Consider the following 22,891-nt stretch of genomic DNA (forward strand, 5'->3'; position numbering starts at 1 on the left):
CCCAGACCCTCCTGCCTTTCCATGGGGATGTAATGTTATTGTGGGAATTAAGTTTAGAATTTGATTTCACAGAACTATTGTGAGCATTCCCAAACAAAGCAGCATTTCATTACTGACGGAGCGAATCAGAATGGGCAATGGCACACAGGGCAGAATAGAGCTTTGTTCATTTTTAGTACATCAGGTAGTTTACAAATTGCCATATACTAAGATGCAAATGAGATCAAGCCTTGGAGGAGGAAACCTCCGCCTACTCCAATCAGCTTGGCTCATGTAGATCAGGCCCAAGACAGGGTAGGGATTGCGTACCCTGTCTTGTCAGCTTGGATCGTAAATGTCTCAACTTGTTGAGACTCTGAATTGGACTTGATTTGATTGAATTGGAAAAGTATTTTTAAAAATTGCCCATATGTGTGCAATGCACATGTGCAAACATTACATTACATAGAATTCAAAGCACAGAAACAGGCCATTTGGTCCAGCTAGTTATAGTTCACATTATTAGATTTATGATATGGGGCGGCATGGTAGCACAGTGGTTAGCACTGCTGCTTTACAGCTCCAGGGACCTGGGTTCGATTCCTGGCTTGGGTCGCTGTCTGTGTGGTGTTTGCACATTCTCCCCGTGTCTGCGTGGGTTTTCTCCGAGTGCTCTGGTTTCCTCCCACAGTCCAAAGATGTGCGGATTAGGTTGATTGGCCATGCTAAAAAAAAATTGTCCGTTATAGAGTCCTGAGATGTGTAATTTAGAGGGATTAGTGGATAAATATGTAGGGATATCGGGGTAGGGCCTGGGTGGGATTGTGGTCGGTGCAGACTCGATCTGTACTGTAGGGTTTCTATGATATATCTGTGATTAAATTGAACAGTACTTTCTGAGCAAATGAGACGTGTCTCATCAATCTACTTTGCCACTTCCACAATGGATTTGTTTTATGATGCCTGGTTGCTATCCCTTGGGAGATTATATATAAGCTTCAAATACAGTCATTTATGTAAGAACAGGAACAAAAATTTTGATTAATCAAACAAATGGCATTTTTAAAAATTCATCCATTGGATGTGGGTATTGCCAGCTGGGCCAGCATTTATTGTCAATCCCTAATTGCCCTTCGTGGCTTGCTAGGCCATTTCAAAAGGCAGAAAAGAGTCAACCACATTGCTGTCAGTCTGGAGTCACATGTGGACCAGACCAGGTAAGGATGGCAGATTTCCTTCCCTAAAGGACATTAGTGAACCAGATGGGTTTTTATGACAATCGACAACAGATTCATGGTCGTTATTAGACTTTTAATTCCAGATTTTTATTGAATTCATATTTCACCATCTGCCATGGTGGGATTTGAACCCGGATCCTCAGAGCATTATCCTGGATCTCTAGATTACTAGTCCAATGACAGTCAAAGAACAATCTTTCCTATAATTCTATGTTATAGATACATTTAGATAAGGCAGCGATTCAGGGGTTTAGAAAGCTGCAAGTCTCTTGAAATAAATCTCAGTTGCATTTGTATTAATTATTCAAAGATATGCTTTGTCCTACAATTTTTGCACAATTAAACATAACCACATATCTTTGTTGTATGTGGACAGCTGCTAAAATATTGCAGTGAAGAACATGGAAATGCACCTAATATGTAAATCCTGCATTAAAAACACAGATAAATGCCTTTCTAATTAACAGGATTGTACCATAAGAATTTAAACCTAGGAGTCAGAAATCACATTTGTTTACATTTTTGTTAAATGTTTACCTTTTTTAAAATGTATATTTTCCCGGCTTTGTTCTTTCTTGACCACAAAACATCGGTAGCTGATGTTTCCGCTTGTAGGAGAATCCAAATTAGGGTCTATACACAGTAAACAGTTACTAACAAGTATAATAGGGAAATAAAGCAAGATTTCTTACTCATAGAGGGATCATAATGTGGACCTTGATACTTCAACAAGTGGCTGAGCAAATAGCTTGGATTCTTTCAAAAGGAAACTTGACAAGTACAAAAGGGAATGGAGAATAGGAAATTAATGCTGAAAGGGTGAGATGAGATAGATGGAATGGGAGGAGACTTGTGTGCAATAGAAAAGATGGGCCAAATGCCTGTTTCTATGCGGCATACCCTGTACAATTATAAGGCCTTAAGTCTCTCTAATAGAGGTATTCAATATCTTGAGGAGTTTGGACAGGGTAATTAGTGGAGCAATTGTCCTCACACAAGAGAACAAGGAGGGCACGGAGTCAAAATAATTGGCAAAAAGAGTAAAGTGATGTGAGGAAAACTTTTGGTCAAACTTCCTGAGAGAGCGATGGAAACAGGTTCGATCGAGGTATTCAAAAGGGAATCAGATTGCTTTCTGAAAAGAGAGAATGTGCAATGTTCCAGGAAAGCAGGGGAGTGCGATTAGGTAGAGTGCTCTGTCAGAGAACTAATACAGACTCGATGGCCTGACTGGCCTCCTCCTGCATCGTAAAGATTCTGTAAATTCTTTTTATATTTGGACTTGGTTTTCTTGTTCTTCTGAAGTATTTGCCCCCTCCATTTCAACAACATGTTTTTTGTGTCATGGTGAGCATATAGATTTAGGATGGCCTTTGCAAAACTACCATGTTGGATTAGAACAAGGTGCTTTGAGGAGTAGATGGTAAACTGGGTGTAAATGCTGTGCTTTAACATCTGAGACTTCAGTTCACATCAGGACTGGCTATTTTTCTTTCTGGTAATCATTAGTGCCTTGAAAGCGAAGCTGACCTATGCTTCTGTGATAAATGTTCTTTACAAAAGGAGGACAGTTCAATAAATCCTGGGAAGTTTATTATGAGACCAGGATGCTAGTGTGTCCTTGTATTGAAACGAAACTCTTCCACCTTCTTGTACCCTCCATCAGTACAAAAAACTGAACAAGTGATGTTTGATGCATTAATTGTAAAAGTCATGCTCTAGCTGCTAGTCTGGGATTGCTGAAGGTGGTGAGAGAACCAACAAGAGGGAAGCACATACTTGGCCTCATCCTTACCAACCTGCCTGCCGCAGATGCATCTATCCATGACAGTATTGATAGGAGTGAACCACCACTCGGTTTTTGTGGAGACAAAGTCTCAACTTCACATTGAGGATACCTTCCATCATGTTGTGTGGCACTACCACTGTGCTAAATGGATAGACTTCAAACAAAAACCAACTCAAGACTGGGCATCCATGATGACTGTAGGCCATCAGCAGCAGGGATCAGTGTTGAGACCACAATTGTTTACGATTTACATAGATGATTTGGAGTTGGGGACCAAGTGTAGTGTGTCAAAATTCGCAGATGACACTAAGATGCGTGGAAGAGCAATGTGTGCAGAGGCTGCTGAAAGTCTGCAAAGGGATATAGATAGCCTAAGTGAGTGGACGAGGGTTTGGCAAATGGAGTACAATGTTGGTAAATGTGAGGTCATCCATTTTGGTAGGAATAACAGCAAAATGGGCTATTATTTAAATAGTAAAAAATTGCAGCATGCTGCTGTGCAGAAGGACCTGGATGTCCTTGTGCAAGAATCACAAGGAGTTGGTTTGCAGGTGCAGCAGGTAATTAAGAAGGCAAATGGAATTTTGTCCTTCATTGCTGGAGGGTTGGAGTTTAAAAACAGTGAGGTTATGTTGCAGCTGTATAAGGTGCTGGTGAAGCCACACCTGGAGTACTGTGTACAATTTTGGTCTCCTTCCATAAGATAGAAGCAAGGAAGTTGTTTCCACTGGCAGGTGAAATTAGAACTAGGGGGCATGGCCTCAAAATAAGGGGAAGCAGATTTAGGGCTGAGTTGAGGAGGAACTTCTTCACACAAAGGGTTGTGAATCTGTGGAATTCCCTGCCCAATGAAGCAGTTGAGGTGACCTCATTGAATGTTTTTAAGGCAAGGATAGATACATTTTTGAACAGTAAAGGAATTAAGGGTTATGGTGAGCGGGCGGGTAAGTGGAGCTGAGTCCACGAAAAGATCAGCCATGATCTTATTGAATGGCGGAGCAGGCTTGAGGGGCCAGTTGGCCTACTTCTGCTCTTAGTTCTTATGTTCTTAATTGTACTCAAACATAATCTGTAATCTCATGGCCCTGCATATCCCCCACTCTGCCTTTAATTACCACCAAGCCAGGGGATCAACCCTGGTTCAATGAAGAGTGCAGTAGAGCATGCCAGGAGCGACACCAGGCACACTGAAAAATAAGATGTCAATCTGGTGAAGCAACAACATAAGACTACTTGCATGCCAACAGCACAACCAACAGATTAGATCTAAACTCGACAGTCCTGCCACATCCAGTCATGAATGGTGGTGAACAATTAAACAACTCACTGAAAGAGGCTCCACAAATATCCCCATCCTCAATGATGGTGGAGCTCAGGACATCAGTGCAAAACATAATGCTGAAGCATTTTCAACAATCTTCAGCCAGAAGGGCACCATGGTGGCACAGTGGTTAGCACTTCTGCCTCACAGCGCCAGGGACCTGGGTTCAATTCCAGCCTTGGGTCACTGTCTGTGTGGAGTTTGCACATTCTCCCTGTATCTGCATGGGTTTCCTCTGGGTGCTCCAGTTTCCTCCCACAGTCCAAAGATGTGAGAGTTAGGTTGATTGGCCATGCTAAATTGTCCTTTAGTGTCAGAGGGATTTGCAGGGTAAATACATGGGGCTACGGGGATGGGCGTCGGTTGGATTGTTATCAGTGCAGGTTCAATGGGCCAAATGGCCTCCTTCTGCACTGTAGGGATTCTATGATTCTATGAAGTGTGGAGTGGATGGTACATCTCAGCCTCCTATGGAGGTCTCCAGCACCACAGATATGAGTCTTCAGCCAATTTGATTCACTTCATGCGATATCAAAAACGGCTGAAGGCACTGGATGCTGCAAAGGCAATGGCCCTGACAATATTCAGGGAATAGTCCTGAAGACTTGTGCTCCAGAACTTGCAGTGCCCCTAGCCAAGCTTTTCCAGTACAACTACAATACTGAAATCTACCCAGCAATGTGGAAAATTGCCCAGGTATGTCCTGTACACAAGAATCAGGACAAATCTAACCCAGCCAATTACTGCCCCATCAGTCTACTCTCAATCATCAGTAAAGAAATGGAAGGAGTTATCAACAGTGCCATCAAGAAGCACTTACTCAGCAGTAAACTGCTTATGGACACTCAGTTTGGTTTCCACCAGGGTCACTCAACTCCTGACCTCATTACAGCCTTGGTTCAAACATGGGCAAAAGAGCTGAACTCCAAATGGGAGGGGAGAGTGACTGTCCTCAAGGCAGCATTTGACTGAATGTGGCATCAAAGAACCCTAGCAAAACTAAACTCTGCTGGTTAAAGTCATGCCTGACACAAAGGATGATGGTTGGAGGTCAATCATCTCTGCTCCAGGATATCACTACGGGAGTTCCTCAGGGTAGTGTCCTTGGCCCAACCATCTTCAGATGTTTCATCAATAACCTTCCCTCTGTCATGAGGTCAGAAGTGGAGATGTTTGCTGGTGACTGCACAATGTTCAACACCATTCGCGACTCCTCAGATACTGAAGCATTCCATGCCCAAATGCAGTAAGACCTGGATGATATCTAGACTTGGGCTGACAAGTGACAAATAATATTCAGGCCATACAAGTGCCAGGCAATGACCATCTCCAACAAGGGAGAATCTAACTATCGCCCTTTGATGTGGGTTTCCTCCGGTATCCTCCCAAATCCAAAAGTGTGCTGGTTTGGTGCATTGGCCATGCTAAATTCTTCCTCGGTGTACCCGAACAGGCACCAGAGTGTGGCAACTAGGGGATTTTCACAGTAAATTCATTGCAGTGTTAATGTAAGCCTACTTGTGACACTAATAAGTAGAACATTTAATGACATTACCATCACTGAATCTCCCACTATCAACATCTTGCGAGTTACCATTGACCAGAAACTGAACTGGAGTAGCCATATAAATACTGTGGCTACAAGAGCAGGTCAGAGGCTAGGAATCTTGCGGCGAGTAACTCATGTCGTGATTTCCCCAAAGCCTGTCCACCATCTACAAGGCACAAGTCAGGAGCTCTTTCTCTTTGCCTGGATAAATGTAGCTCCAATGACACTCAAGAAGCTCAATACCATCTAAGGCAAAGCATCCCACTTGATTGCTATCACTTCCACAAACACTTACTCCCTTCACAACCAGCGAACAGTGGCAGCAGCGTACCATCTACAAGATACACTGCAGGAACTCACCAAGGCTCCTTTGGCAGTACCTTCCAAATCCATGACCACTACCATCTAAAAGATAAAATCATCATAATCCCAGGCGACCAGAGGCTGCTCTCCCTTTGAGGGGGAGAGCTGACTGGTGGTGATTTAACCTGAGGATCACCACAGCTCAGGTGAGGGGCAAGGTTGAGAAGGTGGGCTTTAATGAATAACCTCAGTCCGTACAGGAATTGAACCCACGCTGTTGGTGTCGCTCTGCATCACAAATCAGCCATCTAAACAACTGTGCTAACTGACCACCTCCTACCATCTAGAAGGACAAGAGCAGCAGATATCTGGGAACACCACCATCTGGAGGTTCCCCTCCAAGTCATTCCCCATCCTGACTTGGAAATATATTGCCATTCCTTCACTATCACTGGGTCAAAATCCTGGAACTCCCACCAGCACTCTGGGAGCACCTGCACCTCGGGGTCTGCAGCAGTTCAAGAAGACAGCCTACCATCACCTTCTCGAGAGCAACTAGTGTTGGGCAATAAATGCTGACCTAGCCAGCGAAGCCCACTTCCCTTAAATGATTGTTAAAAATTGCTGCCAGCACAACTAAAATTGCAAGGATTAAAGGTTTTGTTTTTTCATTGATGTAGCTGTTTTGACACAAACCGACAGTATGTAAATATCAACAGTGGTGGTGTAAATGGGGAAAACAAGTACCATCATTCTGATTTGAAAAATTTTAAAGGCTTTGAACTGTGTTCGCTAGCCAATAGTGCCACTTTACTCTGATGGAAGTTGTACTTATGTTAAAGTGAAATACCTGACATTCTTTTTAATTAAGTATCTTTTTGATTATCATGCTGCCTCAGACTCTCAGCTAATGGACAAAAGAAAACACCATTATTTCATGCTCCTATGTTCTTTAACTCTAGCTCAGTAGGAGCTCATGACGATTTGGCCAGACAATCCAGCTGAGGAGTTTTGATATGACAAAATATCGACACATAAATGGGAGAAGGTGCAACAATTCTTACTTCCTTCATGAATAATGTAACACCCGGTGTCTGCAGAGAGGGAAATAGCCTCATCACAATAACTTAATTCAGTGAATGCTGAATTCCGGGAGATTAAGACATCATCATGTACCATGTCCGTGCATGACCATGTTTCAGATGTGAGTGCAGGTTCCTGAAGACAGTGACGTCCATCTCACTACATCAGACAGTCATTGGTAAATTCAAGTACCTTTTTCAGTTAAGGGTAAATATATTTTTGGGCCCAAAAGATGTCTCTTACAAGAACACTCATGAATATTGGACTTGGTATAAGGCCCAGGAGCTGAATATTTTATTAAAGCTCATTGTCCAGAATTCAGAATGGAGATTTGTTTTGCAAGTTAATTATATTCCCATTTTTCTTCCACCTTCACTTTTTTTTCCCCTCTCTATATTTGTCTTTCCTTCTGTGAGGAAATTAGAGGTTTCCTTATTAATTTTTAAATGTTCTTTTCCTGATTTCTGTAGAGCTGCAACAATGGTTTTGTCTTTTTGTCAAATGCGCGCACAGTGGTTAGCACTGCTGCCTCACAGCGCCAAGTACCCAGGTTCAATTCCCAGCTTGGGTCACTGTCTGTGCAAACTCTGCATGTTCCCCCTCCGCACCCCCACCCCCACCCCCGTGTCTGCATGCATTACCTCTGGGTGCTCCGGTTTCCTCCTGCAGTCCAAAGATGTGCAGGTTAGGTTGATTGGCCATGCTAAATTGCCCCTTAGGCCTTGATTTTACTGGCACAGCCGCCCCGAAATCGGGGCGGGCGAGGCTCGCAGAACGGCATTCCCCGTTGGCTTCAGGTGCAATCTTACAAGCCTTGGGCGGCTGCGCTGGTAAGGCCAGGGCCTTGGTGTCGGGGGGACTAGCTAGGGTAAATGCATGGGGGTACATGGAGAGGGCCTGGGTGGGATTGTGGTCGGTGCAGACTTGATGGGCCAAATGGCTTCCTTCTGCACTGAAGGATTCTATGATTCTATGAATGGCCTCTTTGTGAACTGTAGGGATTCTATGATTTCCACAACATTATTTTAGCTCATCAATTGCTAGATATTGTTGCACGTTAAGGCGGTAAGGTGTTTGTAATTTCATTTTTAATTGGTTTAATTGAAGAACAATTCAAAATTACCGAGGCTTAGCCAAAGGTCCATGTTCACTCTGTTCTCAGAGCAAAATAGGTTTGCTCAACAACCATCATATCCCCTGTACCTATTACCTGTCAGCTGCTGCACTCGTGTCAGCATGGTTCAATGGAAAGCATCGCGGAGACAGTGGCCTATTGGTGATGTCATTGGACTAGTAATCCAGAGGCCTGGCCTAATGCTCTGGGGACATGGGTTCAAATCCCACCAATTTGTTATTCAAAACATAAATCTGGAATAAAAGCTAGTCTCAGTAACAGTGGCCTTGAAACTATCATCCATTGCTGTAAAAACCCAAATGGCCCTTTGTGGAAGGAAATCCGCCATCCTTACCATGTCCAGCTGGTATCCCTGTGATTCCAGACCCACTGCAATGTGGGTGACTCTGAAATAGCCCTAGCAAGGGCAAATAGAGATGGACAGAAATGCTGGCCTTGCCAGTGACACCCACATCCCATGGAAGAATAAAAAAAATTCTGGCTCTAAATCAGAAGATTATGGGTCAAGTCTTATTCAAGGTTAAGCATATAATGCAGGCTGATACATTAATCTTTACTGCATCGTCATATGTGCCCTTTTTTGGTCGAGACATTAAACCAGGGTCCAGCGTGCTCCATCAAATGGACATAACTGATCTCTGTGCTTGAAGAAGAGCAGGAGAACTTTCTCAATTTTCCTGGACAATAATTATCTCTCAACTAACATCACAGTTGGATTGTCTGGCCATCATCTCATTGCTGCTTGTGGGAACCTTTTCCTACAACAGTTACTGCACTTCAAAAGTAATTCATGAGCCGTGAAGCACTTTAGCAGGTCATGATGTAGTGAAAGGTATTACATAAACATATGTACTTGTTTCTTCCTTACTAATTCTCTAGTGGCCAAAGCAGTTTCTTTTTCTTGATTATCCACTTTATTTCAGAATATATATCTATTTCAAATGACCACAGACATTAGTTCCATCCCGTCTTCCAATTACAAAACTACTTAATCTGTTTCTTGTCTGATGCACGCATGTCTGCTTTGCCCAAACACAGGTCCTTGGCTTATTGTCTGCTGTGCTTCATCCTGAGCCGCCTTCTTGGCAGTTTTTGTCACTGGCCGTTTTCCTTATCTGATATAATAGGCTAAAGGGAGATACCAACACTAGAATCATAGGCTGAAACTCTACCCTTCTGGGGCAGGCGAGATTCCCAGAACGGAAATCTCCGTTGGCCTCGGGCAGGATTTTACGATCTCATCCGAGCAAAGCTGTAAAATCCCACCCATAGAGTCAGCACAGACAGAGGCCCTTCGGCCCATTGTGCCTACACCAGCTATCAAGCACCTATCTATTTCTAATCCCATTTTCCAGCAATAATTCCAGTTAGACTACTTTCAGTAATACAGCTATTAGATTCAAAAATAGCCGCGAACATTGTCTTATAGACTGAAAGTAGCATTTTCTTGTAGTTTTTATACAGAAGGAGAAATTGTATTTATATAATGTCCTATCACATTGCAGGGTGGTTTATAAGCAATGAATTGCTTTTGAAGTAGAGCTATTATTGTTCTATAGGCTAATGCAGTGTACCACCTTTTCAGAAAATGAATGAATCACCATGCAATCTATTTTTCTGGGTGATTTGAACACAGAGCATTATGCAAGAGAACTCCTTGTCCTTTTTCAAATCGTGTCATGAACCCTTTTACTGCCACATGAGTTGACAAATGGGTTTTTGTTTAGAGAAAATGATTGCATTATTATCGTGTATTTCACAATCTCAGGATGTCCCAAATTGCTTCACAGCCAATGCAGTTCTTTTGATGTGAAGTCTCTGATATTAAGTAGGTAAATGTGAAGGCCAAATTGTGTACAGTAAGGTCCCACAGATACATCATAGAATAGCATGAATTACCAGAAAACCTGTTTGAAGTGATGGTAACTAGGGGATAAATACCGGGAACGGCACCAGGGCAACTTCCTGGTCTTCTTTTGCCAACAACCCACCCAAACATTTGGGAGAAAATTCACTCCCAGGATTTCTATTTGCTGAAATTCACCAACGAAATTGATGCAGTTCCAATTAACTTCCGCTAGGGGTCTTTCACATGTACAATATTTACTGAGTGAACCAGCAAGATTGTCAAGAGCCTCTGTGTTTTTGCTTGCGCAATAATAATGACAATCAGCTGAGATCTAATGCGGACTTTTCTCTTAAAAATAAGTCATTGTTAGTCATTGTTATCAGGAAGTGATGCTCTGTATTGGTTTCTCATCTCACTGGCTTGAATGCAGGTTTGTGCGTGCAATTCTCCGTAAAGTACATTTCCAGAAAGCTCAAGTGGAGATGAGAAAGTGTCGAATACCGAGGTGTCCCACTCCATTCTGACCTGGCCAAAGCAGGTACTGGGAGGGTCTGAAAGAGGGATCAAAAACTGGAGGTGATGGGTCAATAATTAAAAAGATGTTCTTTTAACAGACAAATTAAAACCATCATATAAAAGTTTTTGAAAATGTGCTTTAGTTTAATGTGTGAAAAGCCATGATAAGTTTATTTATTAGTGTCACAAGTAGGCTTACATTAACACTGCAATGAAGTTCCTGTGAAAATCCCCTAGTATCTAAACAATGAAGTAATTCAATTGGTTGTCGAATTGCCTATTTATAAACAAATGGAACAATCTTTATCACTATTATTTTTTAGCTGTAGTTATGCATAGCATTCATGATCCAAGCAAAATATTGTTGGCCATTTACTTCCGTCCAGGACCAAGCTCCAATATCCTTCGTTGACACAATTGCTTCCATTCTGTGAAATTAATACTAATCCAACAGGTGGTGCTGTGAGCTCCCAGAGAAAGCTGATTGGGAGGAAATGTTTTTTGCCTCTTTCACTCACCCTCCCACATTTTTGAATGGTATTTTCTTCCTCTTTCCCATGCTAGGCAGCATTGCTCGATAAGAAGGACTGGTGCTTGGGTTCTTATTGATGCTGTTCAGAGCTGACTAGTTTTTTTTATCAAGGAAAAGACTTTGCCTAAGATATAGTAAAGATGGAGGTTGTCTGGATATACAGGATGCGTTAAAAATAAAGAGGCATTCCAAAGGCTGGTGTTGATAAGTCATGCATTTTGAATGGGGTGCACCTTAGGTTACATTTCTAGATTACAAAAATGATTATTCTTCCAAAGTACTTCATTGGCTGCAAAAGTCATGAAATGTGCCAAATAAATGCAAGTCTTCTTTGTTCAGGGAAGTGTCGAGATTGCAGACATGCTGGTCACAATTTTCCACTGCCTCTTTGATACGGGGGGTGGTGCCATTGCACATGTTACACCATTGTTCACAAAGGGCAAGAAGAATAACCTGGCAATGATGGGCCACTCACCTTAGCATCAATTATAGAGAAGCTTTTGGGGGAAAAATAATCCAGGAAAAATATTAACAGCCACTTGGACAAGCATAAGCTTCTAATGGAGAGCCAGTATGGATTTGTTTATCATGTTTTTGAGCCAATTTCCCAACCTGTTATACTGGTGGTGCAAGCTTGAATTGGGTGAGTTGGTGTGGGAGAAACAATTAAGCAGGTCGACTCCAATCAATGAGATGATCACTTCAGTAATGCTGCACCTAAATGTACAAATAGTCCTGTTCACACATGCACAATTGAGTTGCCTTGTGCAGTATCCCCGCCATTCTCCTCCACCCTATCTCAACAGTAGTGTGCATCTTTCTATTTATTTCTTCATCTTGCGGTGAACTCTCAGTACACAGTTGAAATAAAATCAACGTCTTTTTTTTCCCGACATTGTACATTTGTTTCAGGTTCTCCTCGCCAGTACTTCCTCCTTGTGATATTCTACCACTGAACTGTGTATCTCTTCTAATTGCTTCCCAGTGAGAGGGTGCAACACAGTTACTGGCTCTTGGAAGTCAGTACCTATCTTCTTAAATAGATGTCAATAACTTGAAGCAAGATAAGCATGTGAATAAGAGTTGAAAAATTTCCTGCATGCTTTACATGTTGCCTCAGTGATAATGCACCAAGTTGAGACTAAATTCTTTGTTTTTTTAGGTAAATTCTAACTACCCACTTTTACTATCTACCCGAGCCCTGAAATCTTTATCTTTATTTACTCATGTGACTCATGAAAATAAGGGTTAACATTCATTTGACTTGTTACTCATCATAAGCATTGTGAAAAAATCAACAATGGCCCTGTTCCTCTGTACAACCTCTGGAGCAACACCTCGTATTCCAAAGAGACACTCCTGTTCCTATGTTTTTCACCCTTGATGATACAACAAGGAATCTTGCACTTTGCAGGTATTTAATATCTTTTCCACCCTCAGAGCAAGCGGCAGCCCTTTATGAGCCTCTTCCTCACTGGATATGCCGTTCCCACAATCAGAAAGTTTCTGGTGCTTGAGCCAGTCCACATGTAAACCTCGTGAGAATTGTGGCAAAAGGCTGACCTCAAGAATTTCCACAAAGTAAACTCTGCAGGAGCAATTTGGACCCAGTGGCAGTGCATTGGAACCAGTGCCCTTCTTAGAACTGATGTTGAGTTTGCTATTCTTTATCATCCACAAGATGTTTTGCAGCAACTTGCCAAGACTCCTTTGCAGCACCTTACAAACTCCCAGCCTTTACCTAGGGAAAACGGGGCACCGGGATGTATAAGAACACCAACATCTGAAAGTTCCTCTCTGGGACACACACCATCCTGACTTAGAACTATATCGTCATTTCCTCACTGTCACTGGGTCAAAATCCTGAAACTCTCTCTCCAATAGCACTATGGGTGTACCTGAGACACGTATGCTTTCTGGGATTAATTAAAGTCATGTAGTACCTAATGATCTGATCTGATGATGCCATCCTTATTTACTATTACAGATTGTGCAGACAGGACAATATCATAAGGCCACACAAGATGTATCTGTATAGAACCATGGGAAGCAAAGTCAGGGTCTACAGTAAAACTTAATGAAACTATTGAATCCTAACCACGCCAGCAAATATCACAATATCTACATTGAAAATGAATCTAATTTGTACAACTGTATTAGACATCAGAACACACATCTGAGCTTTCATTACCAGACCTTGTATCAGCCTCAAACAGTCTGACTTTGAGTCTCAGGCTCAGACACCAGATTTTTGTCTCGCCTTGCTTGCTTTAAATGAGCTACATCCAAGCTACACTTAACCACTGAATAATATATTTTTCCCTTGTTGTCTAAGCTTTGCTACAGTTTCAGTATTTGAAATAAAGCAACAACAAAAAAATTAACCATCAGCAAAAGAAAATACCTGCATGACTGTTGATCTTTTTACAACCAGTGGCTAGCCATACACATATCCACTGGAAAGTCCCTGCCAAAGATTGCTCTGTTTGCTTGGTACTTAATTTGAATTTGTCTGCACCCTATTTTATGTTGCGTTCACTGCAGTTCAGCATCTATGTCAGTAAAATATTGTGTATTGCTTCCATCACCTACCTGTAATGTTAGGATACCTGATGCTAAATGTTTTGTACATCGTAAAAAAAATTTCTTCAATGTCTTAGTGATTGGGTAGGTTTCTTTACTGAACTGACAAGTCAACATTTCAATGAGTCATTTATTAATAACAACAACTTTTATGAAGACAAATTACAGTGAATGCTGGAACCTGAAACAAAAACAGAAAATGCTGGAAAATCTCAGTAGGTCTGACAGCATTTGTGGAGAGAGAATAGAGCCAACATTTCGAGTCTGGATGACCCTTTGTCAGAGTCGGGAGCATTGCAAATTATGATCCATGCCACATAAGGAGATATTAAGTCAGATGATCAAAAGCTTGATGAAAGAGGTAGGTTAGGAGTGTCTTAAAGGAGGAAAGAGAGGTGTAGGGAGAGTATTTCAGATCCTAGGGCTTGGGCAACTGAAGGCACAGCTGCCAAAAGGAGAAACAGTTAAAATTGGGGTGCTGAAGAGACTAGATTTAGACAGATGCAGATATTGTGGAGGGTTGTGAGGCTGGAGGAGATGAAAGGAGGCAGGCAAGGCCATGGAGGAATTTGAAAACAAGGATGAAAATTTTCAGTCAGTGAGTACAGGGGAGGTTGTATTTGCTGCAAGTTAAGACACTGGCAGCATAGTTTTGGATGAGCTCGAGTTCAAAAAGGATAGAACGTGCGAGACCAGTTAGGGATGGGGAAGGATTAATCTTTTCGTTCAGCTAGAATTAAAGCGATGCCAAAGTATGTATCACTAGAGAGTACAAACTCTAAACTACAGAGTATCAGTTTGCCTATACAGCTGCTTGTTAAAAAATTCCCAGCACTTGGCTGCGTATCAAGTTTTGCAAAGTCATTTCAAAGCACCTGAAAACTTCATCCTGTTTTTACTATTTTTCTTGGAAATGGATGTTATTTTTCATTCCCCTTTCAGGACACCTAGATGCTCCTGGAGTGACCGTTGACACCACTGTGTGAGTGGAGGACGGGGTGGGATTTATGGCAGGATTTGCAGCAAGCATGTGGCAATTTATTTACTTAACATACAAGAAAGCAAACAAAATTACCCAATCATCTCTATTCTGATGGTGGACTGTATGCAGGAGGTCTTGTGGCATAGTGGTAGTGCTGCTACCTCCAGACTAGAAGTTCCGGGTTCAAGACCAATGCCAGGACTTGTTGGCCATGAATGGTGCATTCATAACGCGGTTCAATGGGTTGATAATCAGCTCAGGAATCCTCCCATCACTTCCCCAATTATTCCCCAAAGGGAAAAACAGCGTGGCTGTGAAGGTAGGCTGCACACGATTATTTTTTAGCCTTTCTCCATACTGCTGGAAGGAAATGGGGAAAAACCCATCTGGTTCACTAATGTCCCTTAGAAAAAGATATGTCATCTGGACTGGCCTATAGAAATTGGCACACAATTTCTCATGGAGACCAAAACCAATTGCATGCAGACTTTTAGGAGTTTGAAATAGACCAAAGTGATTTCTGCTTGTATATTTTAATGTGCTCTTTTGGTGAGCTGGAGAGAGGAACTATTTTGGTCAGGTAATATTGTACCCAGGTGGGAAAGAGCAGCTAACACGGGAGAGCGGCAGATGAAGTACTATTACAGAGGACAAGTGGTTTCTTTTACAACAGCAGCCTGGAAATTTGTAATTCTTCTTATGTTTTTGCTCACACAGGTTCATATAACAGATGTGTACATAGGGTATAAAGATCATAAAGCAAAGATGGATGTGGGGATATCAGGACAGCTGAAACTACCAGATGCTAAGGTACTGAGGAGGAGTTTCAAGTAAAAAGAATTAAGGCTCTTCTGTCATTTTAATTCTTATAATGCAGTGTATGTTTTAGTTCAAGGGTAACAATTAAATACCTTCTCAGTTCTATATACACTGTTCTACTTGTGTTAGAATCACGCAATGCAGAAAAGGCCTATTGAGTCTGCACCGACATGTGAGAAACACCTAACCACCTACCTGATCCCATTTACCAGCACTTGGCCCATAGCCTTGAATCTTATGATGTGCCAAGTGCTCATCCAGGTACTTTTTAAAAGATGTGAGGCATCCCGCCTCCACGACCCTCTCAGACAGTGCGTTCCAGACCGTCACCACCCTCTGGGTAAAAAAGTTTTTCCTCTCATCCTCCCTAAAGCTCCTGCTCCTCACCTTGAACTTGTGTCCCCTCGTGACTGACTGTTCAACTAAGGGGAACAACTGCACCTTATCCACTCTGTCCATGCCCCTCATAATCTTGTACACCTCAATCAGGTCGCCCCTCCGTCTTCTCTGCTCCAATGAAAACACCTGAAGAAGGAAAGCTTGTGCTGCCAAATAAACCTGTTGGACTTTAACCTGGTGTTGTGAGATTTCTTACTGTGCCAACGAAAACAACCAGAGTCTATCAAACCTCTCTTCAAAATTTAAATGTTCCATCCCAGGCAGCATCCTGGTAAATCTCCTCTGGACCCTCTCCAGTGCAATCACATCCTTCCCATAATGTGGCGACCAGAACTACACATAGTACTCTAACTGTGGCCTCACCAAAGTTCTATACAACTCCAACATGACTTCCCTACTTTTGTAATCTAAGCTGCGGTTGATAAAGGCAAGTGTCCCTTTTTCACCACCCTACCAACATGCCCTTCCGCCTTCAGAGATCTATGGACAAACACACCAAGGTCCCTTTGTTACTAGAATGGTGCCAAAGATGAGCATCATCCATGTACTGCACAGTTTGTATTCTGCCTCCCTCCTCAGTGGCGGAGACTGTGTCTGGGTTTGTTCGACAACTCTGGAAATCCGACTTTGAAATTCAGAAACCCGTTACAAAATCACATCGAAGAAGTGAAGTTTTCTGTCAGTCTGACCCTGCCTCTCAATAGATACAAGTTTACTGCATGCAACTCATTTGACTTTCATTTGGTTTTCTCACCTCAGAATATCCTGTTTTGACATTGTGAATAATATATAACAATATTGTGAAGATACGGGGCCGGATTTTCCAGCCATGCTCGCCCCAAGAGTGGAAAATCCTGTCAAGATCAACGGAACTTTGCATGGTCTGTGTCCCGCCCGCTACGATTCCTGTGGCAGGAAAATTCTGCCCACCTAGTTTCATGGTAAAACTGCAGTGTGTTGGTAATGTATCAGTACCCCCCCACCCCCATATAGGAGCCAACTAGAGCCACAACTTCAAACTGCTTAGTACTCAAAATTGAAGATAATGGAGCAGAAGTACTATTTATTAATAGATTAATGAACTTCTTTTGCAGCTTGATGAGTCTGAAGACAAAGGTTACAAAAAGAAGAACAGCTGTTGTTTCAGAGCAGTAGGGTGCAGGTTTAAGGTAAAGATAAGCTTGAAATATATTGATAGAATGTTACAGAAATGCTTATTTTTCAAAATCCTGTTTTGAGAGCACAATATCTAAGCTGCTGGATGTGCCGCTTGCATTGTTAAATAAAATGTTTCATATGGCATGAGTTTCAGCCTTGCAAATGTGTCCATCGAACCTCTTCCATAAAGCTGCCCCGGGAATAAAACCCTGCTTGTGCCTCTGCTGTATTTGTTTTGTTGCTATGGTTGGCTTCAATCAGGGTGAAACTTGAGTGTTTCAGGAAACAAAACAGCTGGAGAAGACTTGGCAAGGTGCCAAAGGTTGGCAGGGGCCCCCTTGCTGCTGAAATAGCCTTTTATTGTTTGGATCAACATTTGATGTGAATGCCCCCATCAGATTTAACAGACTTTGTGGGTATGAAATCTTTTTATTTCCTCTTAAACTATGTTCTTTGGTTCTTATACATTTCAAATTTTAACAATTGCCATTTAAAAACACAAAGGGTCTGTAAAAAGTCAACAGGAATTATGCTTATGTGCATTCATATGCCTTACGTCATTGTACCTTGTGACTTCATGGTTCATATATTATTCAGTCAGATTTGCTCATTAGATAAATTAAATGTTTCCACAAGTAATTAATGTATCGCACATTTTCTTGTTAGATTGATGTGACCACAAGTGTTTCTGCCCTATACCAACAGAATTTTTTTTATTTTTTCACAGTAACTGACGTTATTTTTATAGTTTTTTTAAAAAATCCCAATAGAATGTGGGTGAAACCAGGACTTTCTGCCTCCACATCATGGGAGGAAAGAATCTGCTGAATTTGGACAAATACACAGGGGACTGTTCATATTCTAAGCAGAGGAGGATGCTGAGAAAGTCCAGAACATTTTATTGGGAGGGTGAATCTATTACTAACAAAGGAAGCACAAATGCAGAAGGGACTGTGAATCCACTTCAGAGTAATGTAAATGACATGATCCATATAATTGAAATCACTTGCGAAGCTCTGTTCACTCGTCATTTCCAGAAAAATACATTGAGCAAATTAACATAAATTCAAGGACTTATCCTTGAGAAAATGTCATAGCCTAAACTACAAGAGAATTGCATTTTGCACACATGCTCACATTATACCTCCCTTAATTGCTCTCATCTGCACAGCAGACTATTCCTCTTAGACCGCCACTCCCAGGACCCACCTTGCCACTCATCCATTTTCCCTTTGATGCTGGGTGTTTTCCCTATTTATATCTATCACAGATAAGCTGTACCTGCAACTATATAGCTGTTATCTTCCTGTGCCACTCACCAGCTCTGCCTGCACCACCAGGCAATGGTAGGTATGAGATATTAGAGGGAAAACAGGGAGCAAGTGGAGATATTATACCTGTGGGTGGAATATGGCATTAGGCAATGCTAGATTGTGAGGGTGTATACATCAAATTATGAAGGGCAAGAAGAGTGCTAATACTCTGCCCTATATCCCACTCCTTTGATGGGAATATCTTCCCTGTGCTCTGAACATTGATCCCACATACTACTAATCACAAAACACCCCCATCCCTCCAAACCCCCTCCTGTGCAGCCAAATGCAAGGCACCTTTAACATAATAAAATGTCCCGAAACATTTCACAGAGGTATATAGTAATGAGCCACATATAATGAGATATTATGGAAAATGACAAAAAGCTTAGTGAATGAGATATTTTTTAAGGAGTGTTTTGAAGGAGGAAAGAGAAATAGAGACATGAAAGATTTAGAGAGGGAATTCCAGAGCTTAGGGCCTTGGCAGCTGAAGAGATGGATACCAATACTGATGATTAAAATGGGTTGATCAAGAGGCTAGAATTAGAAGAATATCTTGGTTATGGGGCTAGTGGAGGTTGCAAAGTTAGGCAGAGGCAAGGCTTTGGAGGAGTCGGAAATCAAGGTTAGCAGTTTTAAAAGGGCATGGCTTCACTGGGAGCCAATGTAAGGCAGCAAGCACAGAGATGATGGGTGAATGGGATTTGATCCAAATTAGGAGACAGGCACTTTTGGATGACCTCAGATTTACTGAGGATAGAGGGAGGTCTAAAGGGTGGATGAAGTTTCAAAACAGATGAGCTGAGATTGAGGTGGAGTCAGTCAGGCGGCAATGTTCCAGAAGTAAAAATAGGGGGGGGCAATTCTCCCAGAGCAGCGCAGCGGGCCGGGAGACTCTCGTGGAGGCCGTGTCGCGGGCCTCCCGCTGGGTGCCACTATCTCCACGCATCTCCGGCTGCCGGATTTCTGGCGCCGTCAGCTCTACGCCAGAAATCAGCATGGAACTGAATAAATTATTATAATGAGGATTTCAATATAATTTACATTCAATTAGCGGGCCCAGGACTGATGTCTCTAGACACGTCCAGGAGGTCAGCGATCGGGGCGTGATGGGGGGTGGGGGGGGTCGCACGGCCAGCAATGCGGGGTCATGGGGCTGACCAGCAATTGGGAGGCCGGCAGGCACATGTGCCTATCTCCACTTTGACAGATTGGTGCATGCGCAGTGGCCTGCTCAGCGCTATGCTGCCGGCCTCTCCAGTGGGAAGAGGTTCCACCCACTGATTTCTAATGGGATTCAAACTAGTGCTCTCTGTGACGCATAGAGTGTGGGAGATACTTTTTGAAAGTCACGCTTGAAAAAAACAGCAGGATTTACTCCAGTTTATACACGAATTTAGCACTTCGAATATTTTTGGGAGAATCCCACCCAGGGAATCTTAGCAATGGCATGGATATGTGAGTTGCCCAAGGGTCAAATGTGACACCAAAGGCGTTGACAGTTGCAAGGTTACAGAAGTCACAGACTCCTCAATCCTTCCCCTGCTCTCACCTTTCGCACATGTCCACATCCAGTTCCTGGTGTTGCCAGACATTACAATTTATTCCATCCATTCTGTAAAACCTCCAGGATCTCTCCTTAGTTAGTTCAAACCTCAGGAGCCCCTGACTTGTGCAACCAAATGCAGGACTCCGTCCAGTAGCACAAAACACCAATGTGCTCCCTATATATGCCAAATTTTACAATCATCTTCTTCCCCAAGAAGCTTTCCCCAACAAAGACATGGGTCATCCTCTTCCATGGCTGTAAACCTTTTGATACAATAAAAAACCAACGCCTTTTTCTGTTCTAGGGAGGGAAATCAAAGATTCAGGAACACGAAGCTGGAAGTGTTAAACAGCACCTTAATCTTTTAATGGATGAAGTCATGAAGCTCAATCAGAAAGCAATCTCTGCCAGTTTGCCACCAGATATATCAAGAACTTTATCACAAATGGAGGCAGAAGCTAGCAAGGTCGAGTTGAGAATCACAGCCTTTCAGAAGGATCACCAAATAAATGAAATCTGCAAAGAGCTGCAAGAGTTCTGCAAGTTATTGGAAGAAACAAAACAACGTGTCACAATTGTTGAGACTAAATTGACTGCCTTGGATGACAGACTGACAGCATTGCCAAGGGAGATTAACAAGTGCTCAAAGATTTCTAGTACTTTGAATAGACAAATAGAGTTCAATAACCAACAGTTTACTGATATAGAAGACAAGGTCAGTTGACTCATTTAATTCCCTCATTTTAATGGGTTTTTTTTGTATAGAAACCATATCTGACAGCTTAGATGAACAACCGTTGACTTTGGTTGCACATCATTTCTTTGATATTTGCTTTGTACCATTTTAATTGGGTATTGTATTAGATTGTGGCAATTTGATGTTGATATACTGTTTTCAAATCAAAATATGATTTGGTGCTTTGAGCCCTTCAGATTTCAGCCAACCTAGTTTTAGAATATTCCATTTAGCGTAATTATTTTCCATCCAAAAGATGTACAGGTTAGGTGGATTAGCCATGGTAAATTGCCCCTTAGGATGGGATTTTCTGGCTGTGTTCGCCCCAAGACTGGAAAATCGCACCTGAGGTCAATGGACCTTTGTATGGTCCTATTGGGAAAATTCCACCCTTAGTGTCCAAAGCTATGTAGGTTAGGTGGGTTAGCCATGGTAAATATGCAGGGTTGCAGGATTAGGGCAGAGGGAAGGCTTGTGTGGGTTGCTCTTTTGCAGACTCAATGGGCCGGATAGCATTTTTCTGCACTGTAGGGATTCTATCTGGTTTTTCTCTCCTCCTGCCCACATATACCTGGATCGATATTATCCTTGCTTTTGAAAGCAAGAGGTGGCATAATTGGTTAGTCTGCCAAGAGACATTATTTTACAGTGTGAAAGAAGGAATCCTCCTCTGACCAGTTTCCTGTTTCTTTTCAAAATGGTCAAGCCAAGAAAAATATTGCACTTTCTGTATTTCCTCTAACCATTTCCCAAGCCTCATGCAGCAACCAAAGTTTCAGGGGCACACTGGCTAAAGATCCTTAGAACGTTCCCAAAGAGCCCATCGTCATGGTCTATAATATACAGGGTGATAAAGCAAGAGTGGAGCAGTGGAATTAGTTTTGGATTGCTCTCACAAAGAGGTAACATGGCATGATGGACCAGTTACCTCCTTTTATCATTGTAACTGGTACTGCGGAGAAAATGGAAACAAAATTTCTATTTAATAGTGCTTAATTAATAGTGATATTTCAATAATTTTTCTATTTAACGTACTCTACTGTTTCATATAACAATAATGCAACTAAGACAAAATGATTAACTGCGCTGATTCAATAAACATTTTCTCTTAAGAATGATTTCTTTTGATATTATTGCTCCCTAAAGCTGATGAATTGTCAGTCTAGATTGCATCGAACTGAGCAGGTTATAGAAGAGACTGAAGCAAAAATGATGACACTGGAAACAATGACACAGACTGGCATATTTATCTGGAAAATTCCACAAATTAAAAAAAGGTTGCAAGAAGCTATCGATGGAACAACACCTTACTTGGATTCCAGTGGTATGATGATTGCATCAATTTCGGTAGCTATATGTGACAATCCTAGTTAATTCTAATAGTTTTACTTCACTCCATCTATTTTCAGTAACTTTCTCTTCAATCCTCTTCCACTGGTACCTTACTAAAATAGCCAAGTGAACCTGAACAGGCTATTTGATGATGGAATAGTATTCAAGAGCCTTTCCTGTCCTTAATCAATGTTTAATCGTAGATATTTGAAGCAGTGGTAAAGGACTATGAAGAGAGAGAGAGTGGGGAATTAAGTTTCTTTTGGATTGCTATACTGCAATCACAATGGATCAAATGACCTGCTGTGCTATAAATTTCTGCAGTTCTTCTCTGTGTACTTCCAACAGGGGTCACAACAATCAGGACCAATATTCTCAGCCACACCACAGGAAGTTTACAGCCACATCCTGTTGAGATTAGCTAACTTTGTTGTTAGCTTCAAACAAAGATCCACCCCTGATTCAATTGAAAGGTTTTCTTTCTAAAACAAATCGTTTTTTAGGTTTATATGTGTGGGGAGCTTCAGAAAATATAAATATGCTCTCAAGGACCGCCCTCTGTTCTAATTTCCAAAATAAGGTATTAACTTTCTGAAGGATAACAGTGATATTACATAAAATATTCTCCATTTATGTTAATAGTATATGTCCTGTGGTATTTATTAAAGAATCAGAGCATACTCTACTTAGATGTATTATATCATGTTTTTGTAATGTGTAAAA

At 41.8% G+C, this 22,891-nt stretch overlaps 1 protein-coding gene across 2 annotated transcripts in view; it reads left to right on the plus strand.

The window, feature by feature from the left end:
• The window catches only part of LOC144502453 (TNF receptor-associated factor 1-like), a 40,524-nt gene that overhangs the window by 7,506 nt on the left and 10,127 nt on the right, over nucleotides 1-22,891 (plus strand). The window contains exons 2-6 of one of the 2 annotated variants that reach the window (XM_078226380.1): nucleotides 12,207-12,313; nucleotides 15,577-15,669; nucleotides 17,172-17,246; nucleotides 20,405-20,815; nucleotides 21,983-22,160. In XM_078226380.1, the coding sequence (XP_078082506.1) occupies nucleotides 15,625-15,669; nucleotides 17,172-17,246; nucleotides 20,405-20,815; nucleotides 21,983-22,160 (709 nt within the window). In that variant the 5' untranslated portion in view covers nucleotides 12,207-12,313; nucleotides 15,577-15,624. The remainder of the gene's footprint in view (nucleotides 1-12,206; nucleotides 12,314-15,576; nucleotides 15,670-17,171; nucleotides 17,247-20,404; nucleotides 20,816-21,982; nucleotides 22,161-22,891) is intronic. The other variant, XM_078226381.1, reaches the window with a different exon arrangement.

The sequence above is a fragment of the Mustelus asterias genome, chromosome 13 (genome assembly GCF_964213995.1).
Source record: "Mustelus asterias chromosome 13, sMusAst1.hap1.1, whole genome shotgun sequence".
Classification (NCBI taxonomy): Eukaryota; Metazoa; Chordata; class Chondrichthyes; order Carcharhiniformes; family Triakidae; genus Mustelus; species Mustelus asterias.